Source organism: Cyanistes caeruleus, chromosome 3 (genome assembly GCF_971803275.1).
Source record: "Cyanistes caeruleus chromosome 3, bCyaCae1.hap1.1, whole genome shotgun sequence".
Lineage (NCBI taxonomy): Eukaryota > Metazoa > Chordata > Aves > Passeriformes > Paridae > Cyanistes > Cyanistes caeruleus.
The window spans coordinates 88,310,061-88,331,049 of record NC_141703.1 but is presented as its reverse complement, the minus strand read 5'-3'; the positions used below and the strand labels follow the sequence as shown (position 1 = coordinate 88,331,049).

At 44.7% G+C, this 20,989-nt stretch overlaps 2 protein-coding genes and 1 long non-coding RNA gene across 7 annotated transcripts; 1 reads left to right on the top strand and 2 right to left on the bottom strand.

Moving 5' to 3' along the window:
• Positions 1-124: 124 nt before the first annotated feature.
• On the bottom strand, positions 125-11,343 carry LOC111938522 (cystatin-A). Of its 2 annotated transcripts, XM_086882804.1 has the most exons (4): positions 10,899-11,343; positions 7,019-7,207; positions 2,331-2,432; positions 125-338 (listed from the first exon to the last, which is right to left on the bottom strand). In XM_086882804.1, the coding sequence occupies exons 2-4, from the start codon at positions 7,082-7,084 to the stop codon at positions 210-212; spliced, it is 297 nt and encodes a 98-aa protein (XP_086738930.1). In that variant the 5' UTR covers positions 7,085-7,207; positions 10,899-11,343; the 3' UTR covers positions 125-209. The 2 variants fall into 2 exon arrangements, with proteins under 2 accessions (XP_086738930.1, XP_023796047.1); XM_023940279.2 differs by lacking the exon at positions 10,899-11,343 and having other exon boundaries at positions 7,019-9,271.
• LOC111938535 (uncharacterized) lies at positions 9,394-16,813 on the top strand. The gene is made up of 3 exons (XR_002869010.2): positions 9,394-9,522; positions 11,740-11,886; positions 13,041-16,813. It is a non-coding gene; the product is annotated as an uncharacterized LOC111938535 (long non-coding RNA).
• On the bottom strand, positions 12,955-20,968 carry MIX23 (mitochondrial matrix import factor 23). 4 transcript variants are annotated; one of them, XM_086882801.1, is made up of 6 exons: positions 20,832-20,968; positions 19,689-19,814; positions 19,059-19,205; positions 16,889-16,979; positions 16,718-16,777; positions 12,955-13,251 (listed from the first exon to the last, which is right to left on the bottom strand). In XM_086882801.1, exons 1-5 carry the CDS (start codon positions 20,880-20,882, stop codon positions 16,746-16,748), a joined length of 447 nt encoding a protein of 148 aa, XP_086738927.1. In that variant the 5' UTR covers positions 20,883-20,968; the 3' UTR covers positions 12,955-13,251; positions 16,718-16,745. The 4 variants fall into 4 exon arrangements, with proteins under 4 accessions (XP_086738927.1, XP_023802714.1, XP_086738925.1 ...); XM_023946946.2 differs by lacking the exon at positions 20,832-20,968 and adding an exon at positions 19,932-20,016; XM_086882799.1 differs by lacking the exon at positions 16,889-16,979 and having other exon boundaries at positions 20,832-20,947.
• Between the last annotated feature and the right edge of the window lie 21 nt (positions 20,969-20,989).

Genomic DNA, 20,989 nt, shown 5'->3' with positions numbered 1-20,989 from the left:
GAAAACCTTATGTTTATTCTATGTCTTAATTATAAATACTTTATTTTAATCTTGTGGCAAGACATGAAAGATAACAAGAAAGCCCTCTGCAGGTATGTCAGCAGCAAAAGGAAAATATGGACAATAGCTTTCCAAATTTATTTTATTTACTATCACAGGCAGAACCCCCATAGGATTTGCAGAGGTGAGGCACTGCACTTCATCAGGTCTTAGAAGTAGGTCAGAGGGTCATCTCTGGTTTTGCCAGTCTGAAAACTGACAAGGCTGGGACCTTGGTTCTCTTGAGGAAGACTCTGAAACACCTTTAGGTGGACATATTCAGCATTGGAAACTTGGACCTAGAAACCAAAAGAGTGGGGAAGTAAGGATCATGAACTCAAAGCAGGTTCAAACAAAAGGCTGTTCTTTACATTCTTGAAAGAATATCTTTGCTCAGGACCTTAATTTTAGATGTACCTTCATTTTTGCTTCAACAGTTCTTATCCATGTCTGCATAGTAACTGATGGCAGGAACTGTCTACACCTGTAGAAAACTGTATTAAAAACCCTCAGACTCTGGTGAAGGGAAAATGAGCAGAACGGCTTGGGTGTGGAAGCCCCAGAAGATGCAACAGGAGAAAGGTTTTGTTGGTGTCCTATTTCAGTCACCAAGATGCCAGTACATTTGCTCACAGCTTCCTGGCACACTCATGGGAGACAAAAGACAATGAGGAAACCTCCATGACTTTAGGATGGGACACAGTGCAGACACCATGTCAGCTCTCAAAGGGTACAGAAAGATCTAATATAGAAGGACCAGCACATGGTCCTGAGAAGCAATGACAACCTGAAAGCCAGGATCCCTGGTCTGCAGAGTTACTCCAAACACATCCCTGTCTGAACAGGGAACCTGACACATCCTGGTGCTTTTGGGAGAGCCTGGAATAAATACTCATCAAAGAAATTCACCCTCCCTCCTAGCAACTCCTCACATGAAGCCTTGGTAGGAAGCTGTAAAATTTCATTCTTACAGAGCTAAGCACAACAGGTGCTAAACTTTCCCTCAGTGAGGAACATGGAAACTTTAATGCCTTAGGCTCCAAGAGGTTTCTACATGCTTTCTGGTGGTTGCAGTGTGCTGCTATGGTTGGTCTGAGTTGCATCTCAGCTATAAGTCTGCTGGTAAAATGTCAGTGAGGTGGAAGACTCAGAAATATTAAAGAATGAGTCTTGTGGTGGCAGAGTTTGTTCCAGTTAATGCTAAAATGAGGAACTGTTATCCACCACTGGTAAAATTGGGAAAGAAGAGATAAATCATCCTTTTCTAGTGTTACAAATGGATTTCTTCCACATTCAGTAATACATCAATCTTCATTTCTGAGTTAAGAGTTCTTTTAAAGAAGCACCTGGGAAAGAAGAATGTTTGGCAAGCCTCTGTCCTTCTGGGCTCAACTAAGTATGAGAAGTGTGGAGCTAATGCTCACAGTGTCTCTCTCTGCAGAATTATCTCCCCCAAACATTACAGGCCAATTTCTCTAATAAAATAATTCTTCCAATTCTATTGCCAATGGGGCACACCCTGCCAGGCACATGTCCACGCACACGTGGGGTTTCAGCAGTCACAAGCCATGCCTGCTCTGCTCCAGAAGGCCAGTTTGCTGTTCAGCAGTGCTTGCTGGCCTTCAGATGAAAAATACACCCAGCCATTTCTTCTGTGATATTTCACAGAAAGCTGCTCACATCCATCTGAGTTTCCAGTAAAGGAGGAACGGTGCTATCAGAGGGCTCCAAATTAAGCATTACCCATTTTTCCTCTGCAGCATAGAGGGGGTTTTGAAAACACAGAAAGAACCAGCAGGCAGGCTGTACCTCTGCAGCACCTGACACAGAACCAAAACATCAACACAGCTGCTTGCATGCAAAACTAGTCAGCAGACATGCATGCACTGCATCACAAAATTGACTCTTATCTCTCTATCAGTTCCTCAAGCTGAATTCAATTTCATCCCAACAAACACAACTGAAGGACTTGGACACTATTTTGCCTTGAAAGGAAACAGGAGACCAGTTATGACTTGTTGAAATAATTTGAGTTGGGAAGGCAGTTTACAGTCCTTGAGGGGGATAATCCCAAGAAGCTTACCAGTCACATCTGAATAAGCACAGGGCATGTTTTATTTCTTACAGTAGTGCCAAACAGAGGAATTTTATAAGCATTTGGAGGTAGTCCCAACTTCTCTTGTATCAGACAGTTTCCTGTGATATTTGCTTCTCTTTCTAGCTGTAAGCCACTCTGCAAGTCACCTGTATCATTTAATTCCAAAACACTCCCTCATACAATATATACAAACCTTAATAAAGTACATTGTCCCAGCAACCACTTGAGTCTTATATACTATGGCTGTAAAGGCAGCACAGTTCGTGTTTGCCCGGCTTTCGAACTGTGACTTCACCTGCAAAAAGAAAGGGAAGAACGATTGGCAGGTTGATATTTAGGGATTTCTTTCACATACACCACTCCAATTTTCATCTTTTCAAACTTACTCCCTTAATAAAAATCCTCCACAAAGTGACTACAGACACCTTCAAACCCCTTGTCCAGATAATCAGTAAAGATATTAAACAGACTGGCCCCAACACTGAGCTCTGGCTGCAGCACTTCTGACCAGCCAGATATAACTTCATTCACCACCGCTCCCTGGGCCCAGCCATCCAGCTGGTTTTTTCACCAGTGAGCAGTGCACCTGCCCAGGCTTCTTCAGTAGAATGCTGCAGGAATTGGTGTCAGAGGCTCTACTAAGGTCCAGGGAGACAACATCCACAGCCTTTCCCTCATCCACGAGGCAGGTCATGGAAAGAGATCAGGTTGGTCAAGCAAAACCCGCCTTGCATGAACCTATCCTGGCTGGGCTTGACTCCCTGCTTGCCCTGCACATGCTGTGCAGTGGCACTCAGGATGAGCTGTTCCATGACCTTCCTTGGCACTGAGGTCAGCCTGACAGGTCTGTAGCTCCCTGGATCCTCCTTCCTGCCATTCTTCCAGATGTTCTTTTAGAGGAGCATCAAATTAGCCAAACTCCAGCTGTGTGACACCTCCTTGGTTCATCAGGACCATTTAATAAAGTAAATCATGGACAGTGGCTTGGAGAGCTCTTCCATGAGCTCCCTGAGTACCCTTAGGTGGATTCTACCCAGCCCCATAGATTTACTCATGTTTAAGTGCAGAAGCAGGTCACTGTTTCCTGCTGGATTGTGGGAGCTTCATTGTGGTCCTTGTCTCTGTCTTCTAGCTCAGGGAGCTGGTACCCTTAGGAGAACTGGTCAGACTATAAATAATTCAGGTTAAGAAGGCTTTAAGTACCTCAGCCTTTTCTTTCTTTTTTTGTGGCAGTGCTTGCCCCAACATCCAGCAAATTATGGAGATTCTCCTTAGCCCTCTTTTCATTCCTGATGTATTCATAAGAACGCTTTTTGTCACTGCTTCTGACAGTGGCCAGAGTTAAGTTCTAACAGGAGTTTTGTCTTTCTGCATAACCTCACAGCTTTGTAATCCTCCTGAGTTGCCTGTCCCATCTTCCAAAGCTTATAAACTCTATTTTTACCCTGGGTTCCTGCCAAAACCTTCTATTCAGCCAGTCCAGTCTTCTTCCCCACCAGCTTGTCTTTTGGCACATAGGGACACCTTGTTCCTGCACCTTTATGATTTCCTTCTTGAAGAATGCCCAGCCTTTCTGGATCTCTTTGCCCTTCAGGACTGCCTCCCAAGGGACTCTTTCAAGCAGCTGACAAATAAGCCAAAGTCTTCCCTCTGAGTCCCAAGACAGCAGTTTTGCTGTTGCCCTTCCTTACTTCTCCAAGAACTAAAAACTCTCCCATTTTATGATCACTGCATCACCACCACACAGAAAGCAGAGACAATCTTTCCTAGGCTGGGTGACGTGGTGCCCCTCTGCACATGACACCCACGCTGATGACCAGATGCGTTACTGAGTTTGGGCAGAGGAGCAGTGTCAGTGTCAGCCTGCTCATGCCCTAGGCAGGGCCAGCAGTACCTCAGTGCTTCTCACCACCCACCTGTTTCACAGGAACGCACTGAATTAATTTACTTTCCCAGCACAAGCACCTACAGCTAGCTGCCACTCCCATGACATTCCTTCCTAGCAGGAAGGTCACAGAGAGCACCCAAGGAACATCCAGATCGTTTACAGACAGCCAGAAATTATTATCCTGTTCAGCTTCCTCATGATCTCTTACTCAGAGCTGCTCAGCTCTTCTGCTGAGCAGCTTCTATCGCCAGGAACTGACAGTGATACTTTCAGCTGAGGAGCTGCTAACTCAGGCAAACCAAGGAAATTTTAATTCCCAACACCCTCCCATCTGACTGGGGCAGGGGCCTCCTAGAATGCTCCCAAGTGGCAACTTTTGGTGCATCATATTCCCCTCTCAGAACAAAACAAAACAAAGTCACTTCTCTCCAGTTTTGCTCTCTCCTCTGACCACTGTGTCCCCTATTTATTTAAAGACTGAGTTTTCAGTAAAATCAACCAGCCAAACAGCTCCTTAATCCTCGGGTGAAAAAACAGAACATTCCTAAGCTCTTACCTAACCACATCCTAAACCCAAAACATTCCCCAGTTTTGGGCAACAACTGCAAAACAAGGAGACCAAATAAATAACATTCTTCAGCTCACTAATGATGGCTAGAGACAAAGCACAGGTATAAGTAAATAATTACATAATCCCAGGAGCAGACAGACCTTGCACATCCCAAGCTCTGCAGAAGATCTTCACAACTTCACTGGAATCATAGGAATTGCTTCTCTGCTTAGCAGAGCATAAAAGCCCAAAGAATTGCTTCATGAAAGGGTGACACTTAGGCTAGAAGGATAGCAGGATTTCCCCAACATAAGGTTTCCATAAGAATATTTTCCTTAGAGAATTATAGCAAAGCTTCTGCAGGGGGGAAAAGGACCAGGAAGCATTCTCTCTCCTGCTCTCAGCACAGTGCAGAAATGTCACCTTGCAGAAAATAAAATAGCAAAGAACAATCTCTTTTCATTTTCCTGAAGCTACTGAGAACAAAAGAACACTAAAATTAGGATCAGTCCTTTTCTGGAATCAAACAAAAACTTTGTGCTATGCACATTTCAGATCCTACATATGCCCTGTACTCTGGGAGCATTAGCACTGCCTGAAACCAGCATTCACATTTTCAAGTGCCTGTTTGCTCACCAACTCAGCTGCTGTGGTTTCACCTCCAATACACACTGCATGACTTCTGATGACCCATAAATAACACAGCCCAGCATTGAAAACGAAGCTCAGTATCTGGCATGGTGCTTGAGGCATTTCACAAACTCAATTAAATTTCACAGCCTCAGCTGGCCCCATCTTAAACATGAGGAAGCAAGAATGGCAAATGTGACTGACCAGTAAAGCCCTGCAATGGAAGAAGGCTCAGAGGAGCTGGGGAGGTGACGTGCTATGCATGAAATCCAGGGAATAAAGCAGGGTGTGACTGACCACAGCTTTGCAAATAAGTTGATTTTATCTCAGCACAAAGGTTGACCACAGGGTGTTTCTGATAAATAGCTCTGTCAGTGGAGGGGATCATGTGGTGGTGTAATTCTCCGACTTCAATCAAAGAAAGAGAACACACCCCTGAGTTAGCCGGACCAGCGTGGGGGGAGTGAGCACATGGTTCTGTCCAATCCTGAGTATAAAAACTAAATGGTTGGACAAAAGAATTTTGAAGAAAACCGCTAGCTACAGCTGACTTCAACCCACATCCCCCTTTCCAGTCACTGACGATGCCCAGTGTCCTGACAGAGCATGCTGTACAGACCAGGAGTGCAGAACACACTGGTATCCTCAGGGAACCGGGACTGCAGTCAATACATTTTGCTAAGAGTAACTTAGACCTGTATCAAGTTACCAGTATATTTGTATCACTTTGCTAAATCAGCCTCCTCCTGTAACTCGGAGCATCTTCTGTCAGTAAAATGGATGTTAAACCTTATCCCCTCCACCTGTGCACTACAGAAAAGAGCCATGACAGAGTACTGGGCTGCCTGGTCACAGCTTGCAGATCACAGAAGACACGGAAGGATGCTGGTGCAAACTCTGTCCTCGGTGGCACAGCAAAGGAGAGAGCTGGGAGCCCTGCACATCAGGAATAGCGAGTGTGCAGCTGTATTGGCCAATGCATTCAGCCCTGCTACTTCCTATTTTTGTTTCTTCTTTGAGGAGTGCCTGAGTGCAATTGCCAAAGGGAGAAGAGCTCATCTTCCAGAGCCAGAAGGGTAAAGACTATTGGGTGGGTGGGAATGTAAGATGGCATGATTGTCCCCTTTCATTCCTCAGGATGCATTTTATACTTTTCTTTAAAAAGAGCTGCTGCACTGCAGGGCATTAGAGGATCTGCAGAGGTACTGCTTCCACAGCTGCTCCAGGACGGGACCACTGCCTGTATCAAATCACCTGGCAACTGGGCTCACTCACTGGCCTGCCTTGTGCCAAGCTCACCTTGGCCCACCAGCAGCCCCTGTATCACAGCTGTGACTCTAGAAAACACTTAATGCCAGCAGGGAACACACAATTTAAAAATAGCTTTGTCCTGCACATATAATTCTTTACTGCATACTAGCATGTGGTTTGTCCTATGCAGTCCTTCACTGAGGAGTGAATTCTACCAGGTACAACTTTTTCCCTTCCAATATGTCACCTCTCATTACAAACAAGTGACCTCACTGCTGGCATAGCAGAGCTGGGCTTGGAACTTCACACAGACATTCACTGAAGGTAGGCAGTACCATGCCTGGCCATGGGCAAGGAGGAGACAGAGAAGTGGTTTGTCTCAGTCGTACCAAGCCATTTCCTACACAGAATGATGAGAAAACACTGCCAATCAAGGGGATTCCCATTTTCAGCATGAGCTTCTTCAGTTTAAAACCTGGCTTAGTCCCCCAGGCTTTACACAAGCTTGAGGAATGGCCTCTTTGCACACAAGTAAATTAGTTTAGAGACAGGGTGAACTCACCTGGTTAACAAGCTGCTGAACTTCTGGTGTAGCTGGCTTGGTGTCAGATAAGCCCCCAGGCATCATGGTGGCAGGTGAGTTCTCTGAAATGATGAGTGGCTCTGAAGAGGGAAGTTCAGCGCAGTCTGAGCAGAGTCCCCAAGCATCTCACATATATACACACACACACATGTCATGGAATCATGTGACCTGCAACACATGGAGCCTACCATTACTGAACTGGAGAAGGAGACAAACAGGGACGAGGAGGGGAAAAGCAATGTAAAGCACAGGTGATATTATTAACAAATGTAAAAAGCACTTAAAGAAATGTTTATTGTCTGCACATCAAAATGAAAAGCAAACAGCCTCCAGCCACCCACATCTTAAAGAGAATTGGTTAGGGCTGCAGCTGGAACCTCTTGCCTCTCCACCCATGTGCAGATGACTAGGCTGAGCTCTTGGGAAACTGATCAAAGATACACCCAGTATTTCCCAACACCTTTCCTGATCAGAGGAAAGGATGTAGCACTTTCCTTAGCCTAAGTCTCATTTAACTTGAATTTTATTCTCTCAATGTCCTTCTAAGTGGGGAAAGGGGAGTAGACGGCATCTTACATTCAGTGACTTGACTTCCCTCTGCCTGACCGAAAAGGTGCCAAGGTAAACACCAGCACCAGAAGTAGAAAATAATTAAATCCCAGATTCAGGTAAGTACTGCAAATAAGGCATTTCTGCTTCTTTTCCATCAAACCAAGAACTGCATTCAGGCAACCATAATAGCAACTGAATGTGCAACAAAATCTACTTTTCAACTCTAGTGCCAATTTCCTGAAAGACAAAGTACAATCAAAAAACACAAAAGCTGTCCCAATTTCAGCATACGCTGCTGAAACACATAACATGAGAACACACAGTCAGAAGTATTCATTCTGCAGTTACAGTCACGTGGCACAGTCACATTCACAAATGTGAACCTACAAAGCTCAGAACCTACTGGGGGAAGGCTAACAACTGCTAGCAGCCCTCCCTGGTAAGGGAGAACTAACATTTCAAGACCACAGAAAAAATTCCTGCCATCCCCCTCACCAGCAAATAAGAGGAATATTGTTCCAGAGTGAAGACCAGCGACACAGCAACACACCAGAGACATTTTAGTCTGTAGGGGCAGGTACATGGGAGCAGGTGAAATGAGAGTATGTGCTGCACACAGGCAATGGGCATTTCTGTGGGCATCAGCATTAGGGAATTTGCTAGGAACAGGTAGGTTTATGGCCACAGCAACAAATTTCATCTGTGTCCTACCCATACTGCTGACCTTCCTCCTCACAGATAACAAGTGATGCAAGACACTGTAAAAAAGTACTTCAGGTCTGACTTCAAGGCCTGGTTTTGGTACAAAGCCCTTGAGATTGAGAAACTTGGGCTGTAGGGGGCCTACATGCATTGATGAGCATTTCAGCACATTACTGAAAAAAGATAATGCAGAATTTTCCAAACTTGAGCAGCAGTGCTATGAAGTGGACAAAAGGCATTTGAGGAAAAATCATTGTCCTGAGACAACATTTTTGTGAACGGAGAGAAAAATCCTTCCAGTTCTTAGGAATAAAGGGAGTGGCAGTTGTTAAAACTGGAATTCTGCCACTTGTACCAACTTCTCCCCAGATGAGGAGTTCCTCACAGCCCTATTCATGGAGCTGATGACAATTCAAACCTTCTTTTGCGTAAGACCCTGCTGATTCACTCAAATGCTGATCACGTTCAATCACTTGTGCCTTATTCACACAGCAGGACAGATAAGTTAAGGAACTGGAAGAGCCAGCTCACCTTACTGAGGCCAGAAATCAGAAATCACCAGTGCTAAACCAGGATATTTTATAAACCTGTCCACTAACAAGGATACAGATCCTGCTGCCTTCCTTGGGAAAGGATGTTAAGGTCTCCAGGTCAGCAGTACACTACTGGAGAACTCTAGATTCTGTCTAGCAACAAATACACTGAGCACAAAGTCTAGGTGGGTTCATTTATAATCTTGGAAAGACTGTAGGTGTGAAACAAAAGATATTAATGTTGTGTGGAAATCATTCACTGGACTCCATATTTCTGGCTTTGCTGGTTTTTGACTTTAAAGCATACCACTTTTTTTTTTTTTTTTTCTCCAGAATGCACAGTTGTGCAGGAGGGAAAAAAAATCAAGACTAATTGTCAGCAAGTTGATGCTGAAGAGGCAAATAATACTGTTTCCTTTCCACAGCAGTGCTGATGGTTGTCCCAAAATCCAGTGATATTTCTAAGACTGGGATGAAGTACTCATCCTGCACAAGCATTTAATGAAGCTACTTTGAAGTGCTGACATTTCACAGACCTGTGATCAAAGATGATCAGAGGCAACTGATCAACCTTATCTTGGGCAACCCCCACCTCCACCCACCCCTGTCTAAACTAAGTCTTGGATGTAATGAACCAGATTTGGAACACTGCCATGAAAAGAACAGCTGGCCCCAGGCCCTCTCTTGCACAACAAGGTGAGTGTGCCCCTGTAGTGTTTGAGACATGGCTGGTATCACGTACCAGGCCAGCCTACGCTCTCAATCAGCACAGCTGGCAGCTTCCCCTCAAGTCACTGTGCTGCTGTTATCTGGGAGAATCTCTGCTGGGATGCCACCACTGGCATTCTGTACAGCTTTGAAGCTGAGTAGCATCTTGCACCATGTACTATTCCAACACAGAAGAAACAGATCTTTACTGCTTGCAGGCCACTACTCCCCGGTCCTGTTTAAGCAATTTTAAGATGTACAAGCCATTGTTGATAAAAACACCAGCACAAAATAAAATATTTTAAAAACCTCCATGAAAATCTAAACCCCAGGGTTATGTATTTACAAGTAATTTTTAAACTAGGAATGAAGTCAGCTCTGTAGAAATGATTGTGAAAGCCAAGTCAGTAAAGGTCAGTCTTCTGGTTTCACAGTGACAAGACACATAATTGTGACTGGACATGACACTTGGTCTGAATGTCTTTAAGAACTTTTACAGGAAATCAGCCCTCTGTGTATCAGGTGAAGATCTGTTTTCATTGTCACAGGAACAATAGCCTTGATTTTCAACATGCTGGTCTGCAAAAAAGAGTTTCCCTCCTGCTACCCATCCTGAGTTTGAAAGATTTCTGACACTGTACATGAACAAGGATCAACACAAACCTGACCTTCAGCCGCACAAAGTTATCATAGCCCAGCCTATGCTGAGCCTCTTCCTCTCAGTCTACTTCAAGACAACTACTACACATCTACTGTTAAAAATATTCTATAAAGAAATTACCTCTTTCATCAGTCTTTCATGCCTACAGGCTGCAGAAGACAACAGCACTGAATGCTAGAAAAAGAACACTTCTTTCTATTTCACAGAAGGAAAGACGCACAAACTTGAGAGGGCTTTCCAAGCAAACGGGATCTGCCCACCTCTATTCACTACTTGCAAGCAATGGGAAAGCCCAAGTAGAGGAGGCAAGGCTCCCACAGGACTCTGGACAAGGCCATCAGCTGTGCTCAAGTGCCTTTACTTGCAGAAATAGAAGTTAAAACCAGGGAAAGGATGAAATCCTGCTCTTTGTAGAATCCACTATTTGACCCCAGCAAACAGCCCGGTAATTTTGTAACTACCTCAATTGGTAATGTTGAAGCAAGGTTCAGCCCCTAACAAAACACAATCCTGGAATGCTCAGGTGTCCCTAGACACAGAATTTACCTGCCTGTGTTCAGTGTGGCACACAGCTCACACCATTATGAGCCATTTTTGTGCCAAAACATCCCATCCACATGCAGCTCTGAGGTACTCAGGAAACAGCAGAGCCACATTCTCCTGCCCCGTGCCCCAAGTGCAGCATGCAACTCCATTTACTCACCTTCGTGTTCCAGCCAGTGCAACAGCAACATTAAACAGCCTCTGAGCCACCTGATTTGCTGTGGACAACTGTAAGAGACAGCCCTCTGTGCTCAGAGCAAACTAAATAAAGCAATTCAGCTTCTTAGCACAACCCTCTGTATGCAAGCTGCAAACACCCCAAAAGAAGGGATGCTGGGGAATTAGGAGTCTTCCCATGGTATCAGTTTTTCATACTCAGTTTTCATACTTCATACTTTGCTTGGCCTTATATTCAAACCAAAAATAATTCTGTGTTGGGCTGATTTTGCGGGGGTTGTGGGTTTTGGGATTTTTTTAACATAATTTCCTCATAACAAACGAAAAAAGAGAAAGAAAAAAAAAAAAGGTATCACATCCATTTCACAGGTCATTTATCACAGCATCTGCTTAAGTGAAGAAGCTTTCCACAACAGCTGAGCAAACATCTGGATGGATAAAGGAAGACAATGATTAATTCTCATTACAGTCTCTAGTTTACACAAAGAAAAAATTGTATTTCAAGACTATTGATCCAAGTCTATACACACTCATAGAAGTTTCTATTGTACAACTGGCTTAAAAGAAGAATTTGTCCTTGCAGTTCATCCAAGCCCTTGAGAGAACAAATATTTTAGACACCTATACTAGAGGTCAATATTAAAGTACCAACTTTGAAATCAAAACTTACTGTTCTAAACATCTCATTAATTGACTATCATCTGCTGTTGAAATTTCATTAAAGCCAATTCAGCCCAGAGTTATGAACAGTATTTGATTTACACTTCGATGATAAACAATTATAAGAATTTAACAATTAAAGAACAAACATTTTCTGCTTTCAGAGTTGCAGAAAAGCAATGAGAAATCTTCAAGAATGAGTTCTCCAAGTCAAAGTTCTGCATAAAGCAGTTGGAGTACCTTGAGAAAAAAAAAAGAGGAAGAAAAATGAAGTTTGAACACTAGGATTTACATCCTCCAAGACTTAAAAGGTATTTCTACCTCATTCTCAAAAAAAAGTGAGACAAAATGACCCTGGTGCCTAAAAATAAAAGGCCTCCAAGCAGTTTGAGTCTCTACTGCACAAACAGCTATAAAACAGACGCTGCTACACAGATCTTTGCCAGCTCTCAGTAACACAGATACATTCCTTCATTTATTTCCCACTCCCTATATATGCAAAGCTTTAGGGATGTGAGAGTCTATCCAGTTACTTCATTACTGTTGCTGAATTCCAAAGTGTTTGCAATACAGGGCCTGTATTTTTAGGGTTCTGTTTAAGTTCACTGGTTCTTAAGATAATACCAGCTGGCCACCACACAGACCTTGTCACTTGACTGTCAGCCTATCTGAGATAAATACAAAATAAAAAGTAAAATATACAGGTGTAATTGCAGCAATTCAGCTTTCCTCCTGCTCATCTGCCTTTAAATGCTGTGTTACTGCAGGGCTGCTGCATTAAAGCTTTCTAAACACACCAGAGCCAGGATCAACAGGATCAGGTGTGCACAGCTGTTTCCTCAGCTCAAACACAATTCAGCTTTAGAACTAATCTTAAGATTTCAGAGTTTCAGAGGGAGGGACAAAAAAAGAGTCCCTGGACAGTCTCATTCCCAAATAAGACACATCTTCAGCTCCAACCCAAAGTGGTTTTAATCAACGCCACATTCCCTATATAAAGGAAAACTCTAGAACTTGGTAACACAGACCAAAGGACAGTAAGCAACAGATGCTGCCTGCCAGCATTGCAGGAGCAATGGCAAACCTGTACCCACACACAACTCTGAGCCACTGCTGCTCGTGTTGAGCAGTTCAGAACGAGGCTGGTAACTTCTTACTTTCAGAAATGCCAAGCCTACTACATTTGCTGCTCAGTCTACAATTTTTATTTCCTTTCAGACTTCAGCAGATTACTTCCACAAAATGACCATGTTCACTGATATTTTAGCAGGCAGCAACTTAGGGAGACCTTGTCCTCCATGCTCAGGATGGATTTTACTGTTTCTTCCCCTCTGGGATCACTGAGGCTGTGGAAGTTCAAGAAAGATGCCAGTTTTGCATTCCGTTTGAAAATTGTTTTAATACTATAAAATTCATTTGTTCACATATTTTGTACAAAAGATGAGTTGTTTTCTCTTAATTACAGGAGAATCATTTCAAGCTTGAGAATTCAGCTAAGTAGGTCCAAAACAAAACAAGACTGGGTTCTACTGGCTCTGGAGGGTCCCAATTCAGCTCACCCAAAGTCTCTTTCCAGTTTGGCTCTCACAGTTATGGACCACCTTGATGGAAAATACCCCACACCATCATTGACTCTTCGGAGGCTTGTAGTGAATTCGGCACCGCTCATTAAATACCTGAGACACCAAAACAGAAGAGCAAAAGTCAATCAGCCCCATCCAGGAAATGAGCAGAACTTCACCAACAGTTTAAGCAACTACTTCTTCATGTAGCACCCATCTCAAGCTGCCCAGCTCTGAGGTATCAATAAATGGCACTTACCAAGACATCCATCTCCATTCACCTTCTCTTCTGGCTTTAGTAAAGACAAAGTTTGCAGTTTGGAGACTGCACAGCACTAAGTGTTCTCCCTCCAATAATAAAGATTCTTAATCCTGGCAGGCTGTTATCATCAAAAAGGCTGATGCATTTTTGTTTTTAAAGGGAGGGAAATAATCATTGGAAGGCTCCTGAATGGTTGTGTTCTGTTAGGATCACTCTGGCATTCAAATTTAGATGCTGTATTCCTGTCTTTCCTGAGCAGACACATTTTACATTGGCATGACAGCCAAGAAGAGGGACAAGGGCTCCTGGAAGCCACACTTGCAGTGATCTGCCTGCCTGTGCCAATGCTGCCAGCACTCCCTGCAAAGGGCACAGCACTCCTGCCTCACTCGCCTCTGGCACCTTCTCTGGGTAAAAATTAGCCTTCAGAACTGGATACTGAGGTTCATGTATATTTGGCTTGAACCACTGCCAGCCTGCCCTAAGGAGGGCCAATAAACGTGACTATTTAAAGTAAGGCAGTCTGAATCCAAAGCAAAACACACAGGCTCCCACCAAGGTTGCAGATGCTCTTCACAAGCCATTTAGTTATTTATCAGTTTTTATCCAAACTTGTCCAGCACAAGTCCTGAAAGCGACACAAGCACCACCTGACACCAAGCTGAGGCTCTGGCAGGTGTTGGTTGTCCCACCAGCATTCCCACAAGAACATATTTTGCCAAGCTGTCCAGGGATTTGGCAGACCCAAGTGCCTGTGATCATCAGGATATGAAGTTTCATGAACTCTCCCATTGACTTTATGTGCAAAGTGAGTGATCTTGTAGATTTGGACAAAACAACACTTTATATAAATACACTGCTTCAAGCTCTGTCTTCCTACAATCTTCTACAGCTGATCTTATTCACAGTCCAGAACCTATGGCAACTAAGGAAAAGTGAAGCCTGGAGCACACATTAGTTACAGCATTGTTTCTCAACAATTTTGGAGTAATTTTCAACTACCTTTCAAATTTAATTTAAGAAACAGACATGTATTACAAACTGCTTCATATTGCAGAAGACAAAAGCTGTGATATAGTTTCTTGCAGCCATTATGTTACCACATGGAATAGACACCTCTGGAAGAGTTCAGATGAGGTAAAGGTTTGAGATCAGTGATAGGAGGAAACTGTAGAAATTAAGAGCAACAGCAGGTCCAATTCAGAAACATTTTACTACTAAACAAATCACACTGGTTTTTGTCCGTTGTCTGTTAATGACATTTTAATGGCATATACGTCTAAAAGGGTGCTGGAAATACTCTCTAAAGCACTGCAACAGTCTCTAGCATCAAACAACACACCAGCTTGCTTGATATCTTGCTAACTTTCAAAATATCTTCAACAGTAACTCCAGAACCTGTGGCAGGAAGATCAACACTGCAGTCTTACTAACACTGCCTCCTACTTTTAGGACCATTGGCTCACAGATCTCAGTGTGTTACTCAGGGCACTAAACTCCATTGGTCTACCTGTGAAGTGCTATTCTCATTTTTCAGACATTTTTCAGGAAAAGCAATGGCTGAGAAACCTTAAAATTCATGTTACTACATGAAAGTTTGATTTTGATGGCTATTATGTATTTGTATAAACCACTCCCAACTACAACCTCCAGTATGGAGGTGCTGGACAGAGACTAATGCAAGTGTCTTGCTTGAAAATCAATTCCTTGTTTGGTATCATCCAAATTTCACTGCATGCATTTCTCTAAAGTAGCATCCTTCTGTACACCACTATTGCTACAGTCAGCCAGTGTTTAAGAAACTCTTTCCTAATCAGATTTTTCCAATTAGTTTTCAGTTGTTTAGGATTAATAGAAGTACAAATGTACTTCCCAACCAGAAGTGTACAACAGTAAAACAGCAGCCTGCACACTAATAATCATTTCCATGTAACAAATTGCATATGTTTTTGCAATTCTATGACTGTTTCTAATTCCATTAGTGACATTTTCATGGGCAGCTAAAGGAGACATTTATGTGTATATTCAGAGCATAGTATGGCGGAGCTGAAGATAAAACTCAGAAATATTTATCTCTTGAAGCCCCACTCTGATTATTGGCTGAGGAATACACTAGGAGGCTAAAGTACCCCTGCACCATGCATACCTTACTGTTTATAAACTCTCCATCTTCAGGAAAAATTAAGACAGTTCTGTCACCAGTAAAAGCTTAATGCAGCTACAAGAAACCTCTGGGATCATTACTAAATTGGGTGCTTCAGAATGAAGATTAGGGTGGGGGCTATTCCCCTATATCAGAATCACCATGAAATATTTGCCCCTAGTGACTTGCAGCATGTTCTTGTTAAGGCTGTGGCATTATTTAGTCAGATCTGAGAAGGTTTAAAATTAAACTGAAGTGCATGCTTAGCTTTTTGGGACAGTACAGAGGTGTACTGATGGCAAAGCATATGGAGAAAACTGTAAATGCTCATTTCATCAGCCTGAACTGAGGTTACTGACAAACAGCCAGGACATAAAGCTGATTTTACACTGGTGCAATTTAGGGGACTAAAACATTGAAGAAGAGATTAAAAAGGAAGGTGCAGCTAATACTAGCTATTTGCAAAAATCCTTTTTGCATTTGGAGAAGGAAAGAGGTTCTATCTGCAGTAATGAAAGCTCTGAAAAGCTACACCAAACCAGAAAAGGATGCCAGATGTGAAATGCTGCAGTGACACAATACAGCCACCTCAGAATTTAAGCTCAATGTTAAAATCACCAGACAGACTTTGAGGCCATCAATCCAGAGGGTGATCTGCACCCTCTGCTGACACAGGAGTGCAATGGCAAGGCTGCCCTTTGCACCAGGGAGTGTCTGTTCAGGCCTGAAGAAACTCCAGCAGGAAAAAGTTCAACTTCTACAGCCTCACCCTCCCCTGGGCTCTGCTCAGAGTGAGCAGCACCAGATTTAGGCAAACGTGAAAGATCCATCGGTCTGACACTGTTAGAGGCCCTGCAAAGCTTTTCAGAGAAGTCCACAAACCACAGAAAAGCCTACAAACTGCTCAGCCATTGGCAAGGGGGAGAAAGGGACACAGGGAATAATCCACAGTCCTTCCTGCCCGCTGAATCAGACGCTTTTCTTCCCTTAGCAGTCCAACTGAAAAGCTTTGATCTCTGCATCCAGACCTGGGAAAACAACTCCACTGAAGCATTTCCCCTGGCACTGCCCTCATCTATTTCTAGTTAACCTGCTTCATAAGGCACCAGCCCCACACCTCCAGTGCAGGACTGTCTGTTGGGACAGAACATCACCACTATTAAATGACTGAGTACCTTCCAGCTTCTGTCGTTTACCACTTCTTCAACATTGAGCTCCGACTGCATCAATTTCAACTGCAGAAAATAACAGATAAAAAGGTTATTGTCAAACAGGTCTCCCTGCAGCCTTCAGTATTTACTACTAGTGCAACTTCTCAGCTCCCAGCCCCAGCACCAGGTGCTCACCTCCTCTGATGGTGCAAACCAAAGGGCAGGATGTGTAATCAACCTGGGAGCTGGCCCTTCCAGTCAGCCAGTGCTCAGGGCACACAAAGGTCTGCAAGGGCACAGTGAAGGCAGACTCACAAAGTAAGCCTGGCAGTAGATCCTGGTTATCATGCTCTATTCCTAAACAATGCCCATCAAAATTTGCTAGCAATTAACTGATTAACATTGATTCCTTCACAGGCACAAATAACTGCACCTAATTCAAGCACTCAGCACAGGGAATGCCAGGGCTGGGGTTAGCTCAGCAGCCTTCAGCTGCCACTCTTGCATCATTAGAGTCATACATGAAGCTGGCAGCAAAGCTAGGAATCCAGCTAGGCTTCTGGATTTAAAACTAAGGTTATGAACAGATCCTCTCTGCTTCATTTGCCATCTACTCAGTGCACTGACCAAAAAGGGTCTGCAGCCTGATCACGTGTTGTTTGTGCTCTCTGAACCAGTTAATATTTTATGTCATCACTGCATGACAAATCAGCTCTACCCAGATGCAAAAGCTCTGGAAGAGCTACCACCAATATACAGTTCTTGAGCACTCACTTGACCCACGAGAAAGGTAAGAAGCTCTTTGTTTCACACCTATTAGAAACCCTGAGGGGCAGGTGTGACTGTTCTGTTCGGGTAGTTTGGTCCTGAAGCAACAGTAGGAGATTTAAGAAACATCTATCATTTTTGCCCAAATTTAGGACATATTCTTGCTGGAGTCTTTAACACAACAGACTAAGAGTCAGAGTTTATCCATTTTCAATCCATGGTTCCAATTAGAGGCCTGGTGAACAGGTACAAACCAAGACAGCAACCCCACTAAAATCCTTCCAAGTAAGATATCCCAGGAACACAGAGTTGCTACAGTTGTTGGATGCACTTTCCCCAACTCAACAGGACTTCAATCTGTTTGAAATAACAATCCAGCATCCACAGTGACTGGACAACCAGGGTAAGTATCTATAAAATAAACACTCAGAGAATCTTTAGCAGTTCAAATAAACTACTACTCCAAGTTTTCTCATTCAGTGATGCAGAAGTAATAATTTTACACGAAGTCCTCCAAATTGTACAGCTAGCAGGATGAAACACATGTAACAAGGGAAAAGAGATGTGTATTGCAAACAAGTGAATAGATATTTGAAATTCTCACTCTTAAAACTAGGATATGTTCTGCCAAGATAGCTTTTCTGACTTGCAGAAAAAACACAACCCTGTTTTGGAGGTCCAAAAAAAAATAATCAGGAGGATTACACCTCATAAGGTACGAGTACAAATCCAAGGAGAAGCTCATAAAAATTTCTGAGATCTTTCTAAATTATGGATTGCTTTTAACATTTGAAGCCACCTCCAAGCATTAAACACTATCATTGTGATCCTCCCAGTGTTTTCAGTGAGAGATTTCAGGTTCAGTAAGTAAATGATTTAAATAATTGGCTCTGCTAACAGTATGTGTAGAAAATACTAAGATACCACTCTAGTTTTCCAAACTAATATCCAAGCTTGCTAGAAGTTCAATAGACCAGGCTTGTCTGCCACATGGTTCTCTCGGTATCCTGTTCCTTAAAAAAGGGAAGTGGGGTGAGAACTTCAGTGGGGCTCCTTTCTCCACTTCTGATACTCAATCCCCTCTGGTCACCTCTGATAAAGTATATTTTCCGCCCACAGGCCAGATGGCTGAGAAGGCATTTGCACATTAGAATTCTGTATGAAAACCCAGAAGTGTCTCCCACACCACCACAAGGTACTCCAAAAATTAATCCAAAGAAATACCAAACAGCAAAAAGGTTGTGTAAGTGGAATTCAAAGCTGCCTGGGAGCATCTTGTAAAGAACAGGAAAAGTTAAGCTGTGCCTCAGTGGTATCAGTCACTGAAGGTTAGAATCCACCATGGGAAAGAATGTGTGTTTTTCTACAGCATTTGTGTAAAAGATCTCAGGAAATGCTCCACTTGCAAGGCAGCTCTCTGCCTTGATGCCTTGGGAAAATAATTCTCATGAGACCAACAAGAGCCAACAAAAACCTTGGAAAAGACTGCTTGACTCAGGATCTACTTCAGGTTCTCTCCATCACAATGGTCTTTCTGCTTGGGAAACATACCCACTTCTTCCTCTCTAAGTGATCTCTAGAAGGCTCCACCACTCACCTTTGTCTGCTCTTTCCTGAGTTGCTTTAATAATGCTACATCTTCATCGGCCTTTTCCCTCTCTTCTTTGAGAGTTTTCACTACAGCAGAAGTCTGAGAGATGCAGTTTTTGATGATTCTTTCTCTGCTGGTGTGAGCAGCCGTCAACTAAGTGGGGAGAGAAAGTCACAGTGACTCATCAGAGAATAAAAACCTCCTAGTTTTAAGTTTAAAGAGACACTTTCTAAAGTCATAGTATTGCTGTGCCTACAGAAATCCCTTTGAATTCATAATCCACATGTGAGACACAACACTGCTTTGAGCAGCAGCTGCTCTCAACTCAGACTATCCTGTTGTTCTTGCTCTTACCAAGTTGATCAAAAGTCAAAGGTAAACATGAGAAGGAGTCTTGCAGAGCAGCAGCAAAAGCAAGCACCCTTTTTAAAACATCCTCGAAGGATCAGTATTGCAGAACAAAGAACTTCCCTGCATGGTTTTAAACTGAAGAGATGCTGAGCAGGACAGCTAGGAATACACAAAGCAGCATCTACCAAGGCAGTGTTTTCCTCAGACACTGAGGATGCTTTACTGGCCACTGCACATGACAAAGCAGCAGGGAGGGAGCTGAAAGGGGAAGGTGTGCACACTCACAGACTCGTACAGCTCTTTACATGTCTGACCAGGATCAACCTTCCCCACAAAGGAAGCTGTTGGAATTGTTGTGTTTAATTCATGAACAATTCTATCATCGATTGTCCTCATCACCCTGAGCAGCTCCTGTATTAAAAAAAAGAGAAATATACTTGGTTATACCTCTCAGAAAAGCCTAGTACAAAAAAAAAAAACAAACTGCATAGTTAAGCATTTTAAGAGAAACCAAATAGGATTTCTTACAAAGGGTTAGAAGCACACCAAAGGAACAATCCCACAGGCAGGCGTATGTGCTGCAAACCACGGAGTTTCCTTGGCATCAAAGGCCAGAGCAGGGGTCAGTAACTGATGCCCCCTGAAGTCCCCTGGCCCTGCAGGCAGCACGGACAGGCTGAGGAGCCCCTGCCCAAGGCCCCGGCCCCGCTTCCACACAGGAAAGTGGGCACAACCTGCACCAAAACGGAAAACTTTGAATAAAACCCCCACCATTCTGGGGGGCTTGGGGGGAGGTTAGGTTGGATCTCAGGAAAAAGTTTTTCCCAGAGAGTGGCAGAGCAGTGGAACAGGCTCCCTGGGGAAGTGGTCACAGGCTGTTCAGCGTGTGTTTGCACAGCACGCTCAGGCACATGGAGTGACCCTTGGGGTGTCCTGCGCAGGGCCAGGAGCTGGACTCGGTGATTCCTGAGGGTCCCTAGCCACTCCGGGTATTCTGGGATTCCGTGTTGGAGAAACAGGCCGGTCCCCGCGGCCCCGCCGGCCCGGGCCCTGCTCGCACCGCCGGAGCCGCGGGTGGCCCCTCTCGCTCCCTCAAACGCCGCGGGGGCGCCCGCTGATCTCCCGCCGCCCGCGGGGCTCCCGCGCCGCGAGCGCTCCGTCCGGGAAAGGGACCCGCGGGCACGGGGAGGTGCCCGGCCCCGCTCCTGCCGGGGGATGAGGGGACGGGGAAGGCCGGACCCCGCTCCCTTCCCGCCGCATCCCGCCGGCCGCCAGGAGCGGGGTGACCTCGCGCACGGGGCGCGCGCTCCCGCGGGGCCGCTCGCCGGGAGGCGGCGGGAGCGCGCGGCGCGCGGGCACGGGAAGCGGCGGCGGCGGCGGCGGCGGCGGCAGCGCCCGGCCCGGCCCCGCCCGCCCCGCGCGGGTTACCTGGAACTCGGCGAAGTCCTCGCAGCTCGCGGCTCCGCTGGGCGCCGCCATCCTGGATCGGCCGAGGGCGCGGCGGCGCCCAATCCGGCGCGGGGCCGGGATGACGCGCGGGGCGGAGCGGGGCGGGACCCGCCGGAGCGCGGCCCCCGGCGCAGCGG

Excerpts from the sequence above, each read along its gene's own strand:
- MIX23 (XM_086882801.1), bottom strand. The coding sequence starts at position 20,882 with ATGGCGGCGCCCAGCGGAGCCGCGAGCTGCGAGGACTTCGCCGAGTTC. Across the intron at positions 19,815-20,831 it reads AGGACTTCGCCGAGTTCCAG|GAGCTGCTCAGGGTGATGAG; the intron begins GTAACCCGCGCG and ends TTTTTAATACAG. Across the intron at positions 16,980-19,058 it reads TCAGGAAAGAGCAGACAAAG|ACCTTTGTGTGCCCTGAGCA; the intron begins GTGAGTGGTGGA and ends GTGCCCTTGCAG.
- LOC111938522 (XM_086882804.1), bottom strand. The coding sequence starts at position 7,084 with ATGATGCCTGGGGGCTTATCTGACACCAAGCCAGCTACACCAGAAGTT. Across the intron at positions 2,433-7,018 it reads TTCAGCAGCTTGTTAACCAG|GTGAAGTCACAGTTCGAAAG; the intron begins GTGAGTTCACCC and ends TTCTTTTTGCAG. Across the intron at positions 339-2,330 it reads GGACAATGTACTTTATTAAG|GTCCAAGTTTCCAATGCTGA; the intron begins GTTTGTATATAT and ends TTTGGTTTCTAG.